The following is a 14,509-nucleotide window of genomic DNA, read 5'->3' as shown; positions in this document are numbered from 1 at the left end:
AAATGAAGTAAAATTGAAGAACAATGATATAATGATATCTCATTCCCGGAAAATTGCAGAGATCAAAATCATTGAAACAAACAAACCTGATCTCGTATAAAGTATGAGTAGATGAATGTTCCACTGTTACATTACCAGTTTTGAATCCTCTTAAAAGTCTACATAGAGTCCTTTTTACTGCATCACAATAATTGCTAAATACCTTATGCGATAGAGTGGGCAGCAATGTTTTCATCCAAAATGGGTAAATGTTTGTTTTGTAGCAGCTGTGTTGCAGCTGCCTCACACACACACACACACACACACACACACACACACACACACACACACACACACACACACACACACACACACACACAGTCATAGGCCTTTGTGTTTGACAGTACATGTATACAAACATGTATCCATTATCTGTACATAAACTATTTCAAGTTTCCTTTGTATATTCCTCTGTGCCTTACTGTTTAATGAACTCATACAAAGAGACAATATAAAAGCATGCAGTCTTTGTGTTGACTCAAATGGCAATTGTGGTCTGAGAGACTAGAGCCTTTATTTCCACATCATTACTTCCATTTTATGCTTAAAGAGCTTTCCATTTGCTTAAGAGCATCGTTTTTATTCCTTGGCTCCTCCGAGGCAAACAGAGTCTGGCAGCACCAGCTTGTTGCATCTTAAAGGAGAAGGGTCACAATGACCGGTGTTACAGTGAATCAACTTTTCAGGTGTTTAAATAGGAGCTTATCACTCCATCCATTTTCACGATCAAGGCTCAACATCTGTGCTTTCTCATGACATGCTTGTTAAATATTTGTGCTAATCTGTCTGTAATGTTTAACTCCAGAGGAAATTCAAATATAACATTGTGATTTTTCCTGCATTTGGCCAAAGTACTGTGCACTTGCAAAAAAAGCCATGGGAGTTTTAACAATGTGCTTGTAGCCTGGCGTCAAAATCTTTGGATTTTCATTTGTTACATCACTTTCACTTTTTAAGTTAAGGCATAGGAGACACAAAGTATTTTACTGTATTTTCAAAAGGCTGACTTCAGAAGGGTGGAGCAAAGGATGGTAAACACAATGATTGTTGTCTTTTGCCACCTTTCTATGGATCACAATACCATCCTCAGTCCATGCGGGACTACTGTCTGACTCCATCGAGGGGGGTTCAGGATTGATGGTTGAAGCAGTCCCACTTCCACTAATAAACTATCTGTCATTCCCGCTTTCACCTCACCGCTGTCATGCTGCCCTCCTCTAAATCTACAAAGTCACAGTGCAAATCTGCCTAGCCTTCCATTTACATTTCCCTCTCAAAGCAAATACTGTATCTGTAGTGCTCTTTCTTGGCATGAAACAATACCGCTACTCAAATATTTAAACAGTAAAAAATACGTTTCATTCTTGATTTCCTCTCAGGTAATTCAACTTCTGCTCATGCCACTTTGCATACAGCATTATGACATAAGTTATCATTATAGGCTTTTTATTTTAAGCTATGTTATAATATTCACTTAGTTAAACAATTTAGTTTTTTGCCTTTTCTCCCAAGTCAACTGCTACAGAAAAAAAACTATTATAAAAGAGATAATACTTTTCAAACAATTGCTATACACACGGCTTAATTAATTGTTTTCACAAATGTGCTTGTAACAGAAACACTTTTAGAGCACTAGTCACGACTAACTGAAGATCCTTCGCCTTATAGTAATTCACCCGAGCTTTTAAAAGCAGCAGGGCCATTTTTCAGCAACTGTAAAAACTTCAGACAACACTTGCGGATAGTGTAAATCAAATGCAGGGATAATTATTCAAAACTCCAATATCAAAGCTTTTCTGCTGTGGACTCAAATGATGCAGAAATGACCTGCAGATTTGAAAGATTTTTAAATAATGCAGGAAAATAAAATCTATTTCCAACCATTAGTTTGTATTTATTTTTTTTATTTTTATTTTTGTTACAGCTTATTAAAATACATAGAACATCCTCCAACTCTTTAAAACAAAAATGCAAACACTTCACTACAGTACAATTAAGGCCTTTGTCTTAAACAGTTTTACTTTCCAACACACCAACAAATATGCCACAAACATTAAAGCATACATATTTGTTTCCTCAAAACACATTCCTTCTTCAGTTGGTCCTAAGGCATGCACAAGAAGCCAATTTCAGGTTCTTTAATTTCTTGCATGTCCCAGTATCAAACTGTACGCCATATCAACTTGAGTATTGATTATTGAACATAAATAATTCAGTGATCAGATCTGAAAGACTCAACATTCCATCATTATATTTGACTATACAACACGCAGTCAGTGTTTCATAATTCAGTGGGATAATATGGGATTTCTAAGGTTTAGGTTTGACTCCCAGATACAGAGCTAGCTCATTTCTCTGGATCTTCCCATCCTGATTGACATCACAGTGACGCAACATAACACCACGCAGCTTGTCCAGATCAGGACCTGAGAGGTTGGGCTGGAGTGAAGAGAAGGGGGAGTCAAGCTTTAGTAAATGCAATCATAACAGTTATACAGCACAAATGCTTTTTAGCAGTCAATAACATTTTATTTTGCATGTTCCATTTTAGTTCATATCAAGTCTAAGAGCATCACCTGCATTCAATATCAGCAGTGGGCTATAATTTGTACCGAATTATACCCATAAAACATTTTTTGTTGTTGCAATTTGCTAGCTCAAAACTGTTTGCGCTTAATAAACTTTACCATGGCTCACAGCTTTACCAGCATGAATTCTGTACAGCAAATTCTTTAATGCAAGGGAAGGACACTGCAGAATACAACTGAGTGATAACACGTCAGTTAATGTGGTGGCAGCACAATCTAGAGTTTGTAGAAGTAGTGAGTCCATTATCACACTTCTCTGGAATATGTAGTACATTTCAATATGTTAGATCCTGCCACTGGGTTGTTGGGGCTTTACAGCAGAGTGAATGTCAACTGGGAATCTTACCCGGACCAGCTCCATAATGTCCTTGACAAAACCATCCACCTCAGGACCCTCCAGTGCTCCCGTTTTACTCTGAACAAGGAAAGGAAAACAAAAAAAATTTGACAAATTTTGATTAAAAAACAAACATTCATCTACAGTACAAGTGAAAGTTTGTTCTGAAACCAGAAAGCGGCAGTCTGAAAGGATGGGAAAAGATTGTTGTAATATGTCCTTCATTCTTACTACAAAAAGTACTAAAACACAATTAAGGCCAAATCAAATAATTGCCCATTCCAAATGTCAAAAGTTCAGAGTAACTGGGAGATATTGCAAAAGGTCTCTTAAAAAAAAAATATCAGACACTCAGGAACCACCTGAGTAGTTCAAACTGGCTCAGTAGAGTTGAGTTTCCAGTGATAAAAGTACAACATAGGGGGCACGGTGCCGCAGCAGGTAGAGCAGCCGTCTCACAGCAAGAAGGTCCAGGGTTTGATTCCCGCCGGGGATGCTGAAGTGCGTGTTAGTTCCCTCATGACTTCAGCACCCACACCCTGGGTGGGGTTGGTGAAAGGATCTTTCTGTGTGGAGTTTGCATGTTCTCCCCGTGTTCCCTTGGGTAGCTAATGTGAGCTTCCCTCACAAAAACATGCAGCAGTCCTGGGCTATACATGCCCCCTCTGGCCAACCGGGGCGCCAGATGGGGTGGGGGGGATCTGGCCGGAATAACGTGATCCTTCAACGCGCTACGTCCGGCCAGAGAAACCCCACCCTGTCTGGTGAAAAGAAGCGGCCTGCTCACTCCTCAGGTGAAGGAGGAGAACTGAGCTCAGTGCAGGGCCCTCCTGGGGTTGGTAGAGGATGGCAATGCACAGGACTGTCACTTAGGTAAGAGCACTGAGGGATAAAATGGGGGAAAAACTGGGATAAAAAAAATAAAAAATAAAAGTACAACATTATGTCCAAACATGCATACAGTAAAACACCATTGTCTACTATAGTATTTATGTCAAAAACACACTCTGCAAACACAAATGAGTTGAGGTACAACAACACTGAACTTCTCCCAAAAGCTTGCCCGAATACTAAAGCACACAGGAGTAAGAAAAAGTTTTGGACATGCTGTAATTGATAAACCATTCACGTTATACGCAGCAATGTCATAGAATGTTATGTTATTATGCTATAATTAATATCATCCAGAACACCAAGAGCTAGGGAGTCCCTGGTCCACAAGAGATATGCAATTAATTGTATGTAATGAGAGATTGATAAACATATGAAGGCATTTTACTTCATTGAATTAAATTACAAAAAAGGTAAGAGGAGTTAAATGTACTTGCTGTTCAAACCACAATACACTATTATATTGAGAGTGCTAATAGGTTGTATAACATTTGCAGTGGGGACATTTACTTTATGGTTAAGGGTAATTACTCTCTCTGGTCTACTCTTTTCGTAAATTACATGAGTCTTTTAAAGCCATGTTCTGTTTCACAATATGATAATGATACATAGATGATATGAAGTGCAAGTATATTAAGTATTGCAGGTATGGATGCAGACTCCCCCACTGAATCTTTGTACATTTTTTTTCCCCCCATCTAGTGTTTTACTATACTTACAACGTCATAGTGGTCAAAAATCTTCTCAAAGTCTCTCTTTCTTTCTTCTTTACTGCAGGCCTGGGAAGGAAATGAGATCAGGAAAATTAAAACAAATGAGAACAATCCAATGTTAAATTTAAAAAAAAGACAGAAGAGCTTTAAGTGGCAAAACAAACAGACTTACATCCATCTGGAACTGCAGCAGGAAGTTCTCTTCCAGAGCCAATATCCTTAGAGATAAAAACATGCTTAGTGTGAATATCTGAGTCAGCCTGAACTCTTGTAAAACCAGTTCAGTTTGCAAAGCTTTATATCTATGTGCCTTTTGTTAAAACAAAAAAAACAAAAAATACCTTGCCAAATCATTCAGATCCAAACGGCCATCCTTGTTTTTGTCAAAAACTTTCATCTGCAAGAGAAATAAGCATTGAGGAGAAGAAAAAAAACAAACACACCTCAAACCTCTATCAACCTGTGTTATGACATGACCTATAACACTTGATCTAACTAATGTTGTCTGTTACTTAAATTCGGAGTAGGAGGAGGAGGAGAGGAGGAGATCATTTGTAAGTCTGACCTGATAAATGTTCATCAACAGTGAACAACCCATACATCCAGATTGAAAATGACAAGAGAAGTTGTAGAAACTAGAAAGATGTAGGGTAGGATTTGATTCAAAACAGTATAATCCGCATACGGATGTGTACTTTGTAATACCATGGCATCAGTGTACTCTTCCAGTTTCTCAGTTGACAGTTCCTTCTGATGCTGCTCGAACAAGTCTTTCAGGAAAGCCTACGAAGAAAAGGTTTTACCAGATAAGAAGTCTACTGGGTCTTGAATTACTTGACAACATTTCTCTTGTAAAGATTTGAGTTCAGATAAAGCCAAGGCTTCCTCTGAGTTTCCTCTGCAAGTACCGCTGTGTTCATTTTACATCAACTACAATTATTTTTTTTTTAAAGAAAAAAAGAAAGAAAGAAAAATAAAAACTTAATGTATGGTAGATACAAAAGGTAGATGGTAACAGTCATTCTCTGCCAATGCTGCAACTGAATGTAGAGGAAATATTCGGTGTCACATCTGTTATACATGGAAATCTACATATTGCTTGTGTTGACAAACTTACGGTACCTTGAGCTCCTGAGCTGATATGTAGCCACTGCAGTCAACATCATACTTTCTCCATATCTACATGGTAGATAAGAAAATATGTACATACTATTGATAACCGAATAGTTGTTAAATTATTATGGATATTTAGCTTTCCATTTAAGCTCACATTAACACATTGAAAATAAAAGGAATCAACAAGCTGGTACAGTAAAGGTTTTACCACTTCACGAACCTGTTATTCTTACTCAACACTTAAAAGGGCTTTCTAATGTTGTCTGTACAAAGGAATGAGGAACTGTTTTTTTTTTCCTAGTCTCTGTCAAAATTGTCCATACTCTTGGACAGAAGAGAACTGCAGGAAGGCACATTCAGTAACCATATCCTCAGCTATAACTTTGTAATGTGTGCAGAATGTGGGTTTGCACTGTCTTGTTGGAAAATGCAGGGACATCCCAGGAAAATATGCAGATGTTACTCTGCAATATTCTACTTCTGCATTATTGCTGCCACGGAAAAAGCACCAATAGAAACACCATAGTCCCTGGGTTTAGGACATGTTGCTGAAAACAGTTTTGAGTGGTCTTTTTTACCTTTATCAAGGTATATGACACAATTGCTTAAAATAATTAGGGGATGTCCAGAGATTAGGGGGGCACCCAGAGATTAGGGGGGCGTCCAGAGACGTCGTCTTTGGATATGGCCAACATATGGCCTGAAGGGTGAGGGCCTCCTGGCCGCGTGTCCGGCCCGGACCGGGGATCGCCTGGGTCGCGGTCCGCCGCCGCGGGGTCCCTGGCTGCTTCTTCCCGCGCCGTGGGGGCCCCGCCCGCGGGGTTGCTCCCCCCCCTCCCCCACTATAGATACACTTCAGGTGGAGCTTTGTTTGGTTTATTACACACACACACACACACACACACACACACACACACACACACACACACACACACACACACACACACACACACACACACACACACACACACACACACACACACACACACACACACACACACACACACACACACACACACACACACACACAGGCTTGTTCACCTGCATGCTGGCTCTCTAGTTTTTGGGTTTAGGTAGCGGTAGCGATAGCTTAGCTCAGACTGCGATCAGATCTCAAGATTTAGGTCGATTGCAGTTATTGTTTTGGTTGGCTCCGTGCCGGTTTCGTGCTTTGTTTGTGTTTTTTTTTTTGTTGCAGATTTCCAGTGCTTGACTTGTGTCTCCGTGTGTTCCTGCTTCCTGGATTGGCAGTGGATGTCGTCACCCCCCCCCCAAAAAAAAAAAAAAAAAAAAAAAACACTGGGTTTGTATGTGTATATTTATGTATGTGTACGCATTTGTGTGCGTATATATATGTATATATATATTAAATATAGTAATAATGCACATATATACACTTTTGGTTTCTACCGTCATGGTATCAATCAATAATATGTGTGCAGACAAGGTAAAAAAAAAAAAAAAGGATATGGCCAACATGAGGCATTTCAGTCCATTAGTAGATACAGCTTATATCATTTCATAATCATGTTTAGGGTATGACCGTACCTTCATGAAATCAACACTGTTGTCCAGAGGGGCTTCTCTGTGGAAAATTAACAGGAAGTTTTCTTGCTCAGGAAGGATCATATGAGCCAGCTGGAAAACAGTTCAGAGTAAACATCTGAGCACAAAGACTTTCCATCTGCTTATGTCATGTCTTCAAAAACCAACAAGTTTAGGGCAGATTCTTTTACATATATGATCACTTGAGTGGTCAGTTTAGTAAGGATCATTTTCTTGAGGAAAAAAAGATAAACATTAAAAAAAAAAACACACTGTTTAAACAGAGTGACGTCTGATGACCATTTCAAATAGATATTGTATAAGGAGCACATATTTTGGCTTTTTTTTAAATCCATAATTTCTATAGTTTGTTATTTCTACTGTACTGTATCTAGACAGCACAGAGGGATAATTCACTCATCCACCAGTGAACCAGCCCTGCACCAGCGCCTCCTCTCCAGTCCATGTTGCTCCTCTGTTTCTTAACAATATCAGTCTTCAATTAGTAGATTAAACTGGCCTCATTGATCATTCTAAAGGCAATACTGCAGTCCTTTGGATGACACAACCAAGGTTTAGCTCAAGGTCAAAACAAGCGCAATGCACCAACAGTAATGCCCCCCCCCCAAAAGAAAAAACCAGCCAAGTCACATGGCGCTAGAGAAGTATCAGCACTTCATGTAGCTTTGACACAGGATACTGTGGCTTTCTGATAAAGCTGCTGACTTCCTTTCAATGGCATCTGAAGTCACTGCATTTTGATAACATTTGCAAATTATTTTAGATGTGCAAGCACAATACAAAATGAGAATATTTTCAGTCTGTATTCCCACAACTAGCATTTTCACTGAAAAACTGCTTGCAACGTTCAAACGTGACATCATAGTTTTTCAGACTGAACTGTTGCTGAACTCACAGCAACTTATCACCATCCTGAGCAATCAGCTCTTATTAGCCATTTACCTAAATGGTGACAGCATTAGTCGATGTGAACATTGCACTGAATTTGCTGTTTCTGCATTTTACATATGGAGGATTTTTTGTGCCAAAATTAAATAAATAAATACATAATTAATTAATTAAAATGGGAATTAAATATATCATTAATTAATTAAATGTGTCATTAATTAATTAAAATTAGAATGAAATATGTCATTAATTAATTAAAATACAATTCATTTTAAGTAAAAATATATATTTATTATTTCAGCATTTAATTAATTAATGACACATTTAATTAATGATTTCGTGTTGCGTGTGAATCATGAAATGTAAAACTGCATTTAATTCATTAATGACACATTTAATTAATGATTTCGTGTTGCTGAATCATGAAATGTAAATGTAAAACTGTCAGTTTCACTCGTCAAAGTCAGTGGGCGGATTCCAAACACCTCATTGGTTCCCCTGCACATCAAGTCAAGGCAAATCGAATCCACATAATGGATTGTTGCAGGGCTTGTGGACACATTCCGATAAACTAGGTGGCATTATTCACCTCTACGTTGGTTTGGAAATTTTTACTCTACTCCAAAATTTTTACTCTACTCCAAAATGTTATTGGCAAACACTGAAACCTCGGTCCTCTAACCTCAAATGTTGAAACAGCAAGGTGTACAAAATGTCAAAATCCTGCCCAGAGCTGCTGAGAGAAGCAGCGAGTTTAATTGAAGAAGCTCTGAGCAGAACTCCTCCGGCTCCAGCGGCTCCGTCACAGCAGATACCTGCTGCTGCATCACGCAACTCTCTACAACACGCAACTCACAGCTGTCATGTTTAGAAAGGCTTCTACCTCCAGTTTCAGACCAAAGCAGTGGATTCCACTAGATTTGCGTTAGCTCCGCCCACTGAGTTTGACGAGTGAAACTGACAGTTTTACATTTACATTTCATGATTCAGCAACACAAAATCATTAATTAAATGTCATTAATTAATTAAATGCAGTTTTACATTTCATGATTCACACGCAACACGAAATCATTAATTAAATGTGTCATTAATTAATTAAATGCTGAAATAATAAATATATATTTTTACTTAAAATGAATTGTATTTTAATTAATTAATGACATATTTCATTCTAATTTTAATTAATTAATGACATTTAATTTATTAATGATATATTTCATTCCCAATTTAATTAATTAATGATGTATTTTATTTATTTAATTTTGGCATAAAAAATCCTCCATATTTACAAACAGCAACATTTCAAGACAAACTTTTAAACAGAATTTTGCAAACAGATCGGGGTTCTTTTATTACTGCACTAATAGTTGAGGTGCTCCAGGACAATTTTGAACGCTAACTTTTGGTTGCATTTGCACAATCTACCATAACTTCCTGTCTATACTAAAATAATAACTAGTATCACAGACATTATTTGGATTCATGGGACAATTATACACTTAATCCCCAGATTCTACATATAGAATGCCACACTACTAGTTGGGAGTGGAGATATTCACTAAACACTTGCCACACAAAACCAGTCTACACACATATTCCTGCAAATGTGTCTCAAAGATTGAGATATGGCTGATGTTTATACAAAATCAGCCATATTCAGTAACAAACCAGCTCCAAATAGATTTTGAAGCACCATAGTTATTCTTGCATTTAAAGTAATCCATGCAAACGAATTGTTTAACTCGTAACGTAAACACTTAACAGATCAGGAACAGGTAGAGCAGTTTCTGACAAAAACTCAGAATTACAGTGTCAAATACGAATCGTAATAGAAATGTCAGCAGGGCAGAAGCTACTAAAAGCTTTAAGTGCAGTTCCTGCAACAGCCTCACAGTAGTAAATCACTGCTTGTAACGGGGCAATTATGGGAGACATCTATTGAGCGAAAGCACTATGAGTGAAAGCCAAAGGCTTTGATTTGTGGGTGTAATACATTAAGAGAGTGGCGTAATGAATGGGCCAAAAGTTCCGTTCTGTGAGAGGAAGATATTTCACTTGATTATCCTGATGAAGCATGGTGACTACTCCGGTGCCAAGAGGTGCATCACATCAGCTTGAGTGCAGCCTGAGGGAGCTGCATCATCAAAATATTACTCAAATTACTGAAAAACCCTGCAACACTGTCAAACTTTGATTTGATTAATCTATGTAATTTAAAAACCGCTCTTGACAACCTAAAGAATAAATAAAGTGTGGCGTCTTGTTTGCCCTGTCATTCTGTGTTGTGTTACTGCTGCTCTCCTGTGGTTTCTATTTAACTGCAAGAGGATGAGTTGGCATCTCACTCAGCAGTCCCGGAAATTATTTTCTGTTTTAAAAAAAAAAAAAAGAAAGGCACAGGCTGCATCATTCTCACAGAAACATGAAACATGAGGAAGTTAGCATAAGCAGCCTAATAACTTTTTGATTGAAAAAGGGGTTGTCATGTGAAGGAATTGACTACCAATCTATGTTGTACAAGTGGACAAAACTACTTCCCACACTTCCCTTTGTATGTGTTAAATAACCCAAAAACTATAGATCCAGAAACAAAAAGTCTAATAGATCTCATGGTTTTTCCACCACCTTCATTGTTGGGAAGCAGCTGGTGACAAGCAAAATCAGGGGTGCACTTCCTTCACAATCAACAACTTCATTGTTGACGTTATCGTTCTCACAGCAAGAGACCAAATGAGTAATTATTAGATGGTGATGTAAAAATAATGTAATCTCCTCACCTGTAGGGGATGCTTCACACCCTAAGCTGCTAACATTTGTGTAAAATCAGTTGCAATTCAAAATGTTGATTATGAAAAAGCAGTTAAATGGTGGCTTACTTGAGTAGAAACCAGAATTTGAGTGGTTGTTTGTAGTACAACAAAGCCAAAAAAAAAAAAAAAGAACTACCATCGAGCCATGGTGCTGATGTGCTCTGTACCAGTCAAATATTTGGACACACCCGCTAGTTTTGGATGAAAAGTCATCTTGACTGGCTCTTGACTGGTTTCATTTGTACCATCTATGAATCAACCAGTGCTGCAACACGGATATTTATGGTGAAACGAACGAAGGCACAAATTCACAAACAGAAACAATCGTACCTCTTGAATCTGCAGTTTTCCATCAGCCGTAACATCATAAGCAGACATGAACCTCTGCTTAAGTCTCTGGACTCTCTCTTCTGTGGCTTTCTCCTGCAGAGCCAAAGGGAAATAATTGATTTTCTTGTTCTATCCATTTCCCATACCCACTTCACAGAAACTAGACAAGCCTCCATGCACGCTCAAACCCACTCCTCTGGACAGAAGAATCAACAATTAGCCTGCAGTATGCAATAAGCCAAAATGAGATGGAAAAAAACATTAAACTATATTATAAAGCAGAATGCAAGGTAAATTTGATGCCAGTTCTTTTCAAACAAGGTCTTTTAAAATCTTAAGATCAAATCTTGTTAAAACTTGGCATACTGGCTTAGTTACATTTTTGAAAAGTCTCCTTCACACTCCATGGAACCATTTTTCTCAAGGCCTTTATTTAAGCTATTTTTCCAAAAGCTTTCTTGGTCCTTCAGCTCGCATTACTACCGGTAAATGCAAGTAAAAAAGGTAATTTATTGCATAAGGATCCAAGATTTAGCTGTGTAGCCCAAACCTTAGGTTAAAAAGCTTGAATTTCAGTTGCTAAATTTGTTTTAATCAGCAGTACCTCTTCCAGTTACTCATCTACAACTCTGATGCACTGTTCTGTAACTATAGAAACCTGTTGATCCATGGCACCAAAGCATGAATCATGGCTTCAAGCAGAGGGCAGAGTCTGCAGACTACTGAGTGCCGAAGCCTCACTCACGTATTCGTCTTTAGAAACGACCTTACAGTAAATTGCACACTATTACCATGCTTCAGCTGTGTCCTGTCTCCTGGAAAACATTTTAGAGCAAAATGCTTTCTTAATCCCAAACTATGTTTCCTTATAAGCAAAGCAAACTTGTTTACTGTTGGGTTTTATTGATACATTTAAAGTACGGTGTATCACATGGTAGCAGATGATTTTACACAATTAACTGACATGTTGAAGCAAATTAGTGCATAATTACTCCAAATGATACAGCACAGGAAATAGGAGAAACATAAGGCTTTATGACTGATACTCTGTGACTGTTGCTTGAGATGTGCATGTTACACTAGGGCGCTAATGATGGAAAGTAAACATCAGAAAGACCAGCATTATGCAGTTGGTGGTGCGTGTTCAATTTCACCCAACCCAATTAGTATCCAAGGGAGTCTAATACACACACACACACACACACATATACAGTAGCTGCATGATCATTGTCGTCTCCATTATAGCTGATCAGGGATAAAAGGCTTAATCTTTGCTCAGTGTAAGAGCACTTAAAATTGCTCAGTAAACACCATGTGCTATTAGTGCACAAGCTCTGTTTCCCCCAAAGTTAATTTGTAACCAAATCAAGGGCATTTTTTCTTTGACAGAGCCCAGGCCCCTCTGATTGCGTTATCCAGCATCCTCACTGCGACCCCACCCATGCGACAGCTGCAGAGAGGTCCAGATGCCCACTCAGAGGCAGAAAACACTTGGAGCCCAAGAACTTGTGAATGAAGGAAAAACCAAACATCATTGTGAAGAACACTTATTTTTGTGGCCAATTAAAGAAAATAACAATAAAATCAACAGTTGCCTGTAATAGTAGAAGTTATCCAAAATACAACCGTACTGTGGAGAAAGAAACAAACAGTCAAAAAAATGCAGTAAGTACAAGCATTTTGGACATCACTGGACCAACATCACCATGTTGATGCAGCATCAGAGAAAGATGGCTCCATTCAGCAGCGTATTGCCTGTTAAATCACCTTTTATCATGTGATAAATGAGATTATGAGATTAATCCACTGAAGAAGAAAAAAAAGTCTTACCTGTGGACCCAATCTTTTCATCATGTGCCGGAAAAACTCATCAAGCTCTTTGCCCTCAATGTAACCATTATCTGTCGAGTTAAAAAATAATTAAAAAAAACCTCAGGGTTGTAAAAGAAGTTAATTGAAATGAAGTTTTTCCACAAATAACGTGTTTCACTTAGATTTGGCCAAAATAACGCTAAACAATATATATATATATATATATATATATATATATATATATATATATATATATAAATATATAAATATATAAACACACATACATATATACATACATACACCTTTAAAAACACATTTGTACTATAGCCAGCACACCCGATTTAGAGGAAGGGATTGTCAGATCTAGTAATGATCCATTAATTAGAGGCAGGTGTGTGTGTTGGAGCAGGGAAACATGTAAAAGATGCAGGACAGGACACAGAAACACCGTCCTACACCTGTTGTTCAATTTTCATCATGAAAGCTTACCATCTCGTGTCCGGTAAAGTACAAGACTATCTTACAAGTATATGTATAGAAAACAAACAGGAACGGCCGGAGACCTGTTCTCACCATCTGCATCGAAGTGTTGCCAGATTTCCAGAAATCCAGCTGCATCCAGGTTATCAAAAGCACTGTCCATTTCAGTAGAAAAAAGTCAGCTGCAAACTTTTAAACATCAAAACAGAAACGTCTCTGGAGTCAGCTTGCGTTGCACTGCCTTTTTGACTGACATAGGACAGGGTCACCAAGTAAAAACCACACCTCCTCATTTATTTGAGTGCGTGAAGGAGGCGGAAAAAGAAAAGACGCGCTGCATCTCCTGGCGTATTCGCCATCTGGTGGTTGAACTGTCACACTGCGGGGTTGAAACCTAAGCCTGATTTATGCTTCCGCGTTACCGTTACGCAGAGCCTACGCCGTACGATGCGCGTCGCCGCAGTACCCTACGCCGTAGGCGCTGCGTTGGTGTAACGCGGAACCATAAATAAGCCATAAATCACCCCCCCCCCCTTTTTTTTATTAACATGTGACAAAGGAGGCAAAGCAGAACTATCAGTGTGTAAAATTATTTTAATAAGAATTAATATTTTTGCATGGAGAAAAGTCTAACACCAAACATATCGACCCATAAGAAAACTGAAGAAATGGTGCACCAAGACTTAAAAGAGCAGAAACGCCATTTGAATTTGACATCTGAATGCATTTTTTTCCAGCTCAAGTATTCAATAGCTTGCATTATTATTTCCCCCATAAAACCTGGTGAATGAAATAATTACATGTAATAACAAATAATTACATACAGAAATATTATTTGTACATTTATAAACACAATGTAAGGAACAAAATTAAAGATTAAGACGTCACCAAACTTGTTTTTCTTTAAATTTCAGGTTACAAACAAACCCCTAGTATAGT

General features: G+C 38.2%; 1 protein-coding gene across 1 annotated transcript; it reads right to left on the bottom strand.

The window, feature by feature from the left end:
- Positions 1 to 1,926: 1,926 nt before the first annotated feature.
- Positions 1,927 to 13,829, bottom strand: LOC133427100 (secretagogin-like). The gene is made up of 11 exons (XM_061716438.1): positions 13,664 to 13,829; positions 13,109 to 13,179; positions 11,279 to 11,371; positions 7,233 to 7,322; positions 5,691 to 5,747; positions 5,274 to 5,351; positions 4,910 to 4,965; positions 4,741 to 4,786; positions 4,575 to 4,634; positions 2,974 to 3,042; positions 1,927 to 2,478 (listed from the first exon to the last, which is right to left on the bottom strand). The coding sequence occupies exons 1-11, from the start codon at positions 13,731 to 13,733 to the stop codon at positions 2,350 to 2,352; spliced, it is 819 nt and encodes a 272-aa protein (XP_061572422.1). The 5' UTR covers positions 13,734 to 13,829; the 3' UTR covers positions 1,927 to 2,349.
- Positions 13,830 to 14,509: the final 680 nt, after the last annotated feature.

This window comes from Cololabis saira, chromosome 3 (genome assembly GCF_033807715.1).
Source record: "Cololabis saira isolate AMF1-May2022 chromosome 3, fColSai1.1, whole genome shotgun sequence".
NCBI lineage: Eukaryota > Metazoa > Chordata > Actinopteri > Beloniformes > Belonidae > Cololabis > Cololabis saira.
This window is presented reverse-complemented; position numbering and strand designations above follow the sequence as displayed.

Excerpts from the sequence above, each read along its gene's own strand:
- LOC133427100 (XM_061716438.1), bottom strand. The coding sequence starts at position 13,733 with ATGGACAGTGCTTTTGATAACCTGGATGCAGCTGGATTTCTGGAAATC. Across the intron at positions 7,323-11,278 it reads GAAAACTGCAGATTCAAGAG|CTGGCTCATATGATCCTTCC; the intron begins GTACGATTGTTT and ends ACTGTTTTCCAG. Across the intron at positions 4,635-4,740 it reads TGCTGCAGTTCCAGATGGAT|GCCTGCAGTAAAGAAGAAAG; the intron begins GTAAGTCTGTTT and ends TTTCCTTCCCAG.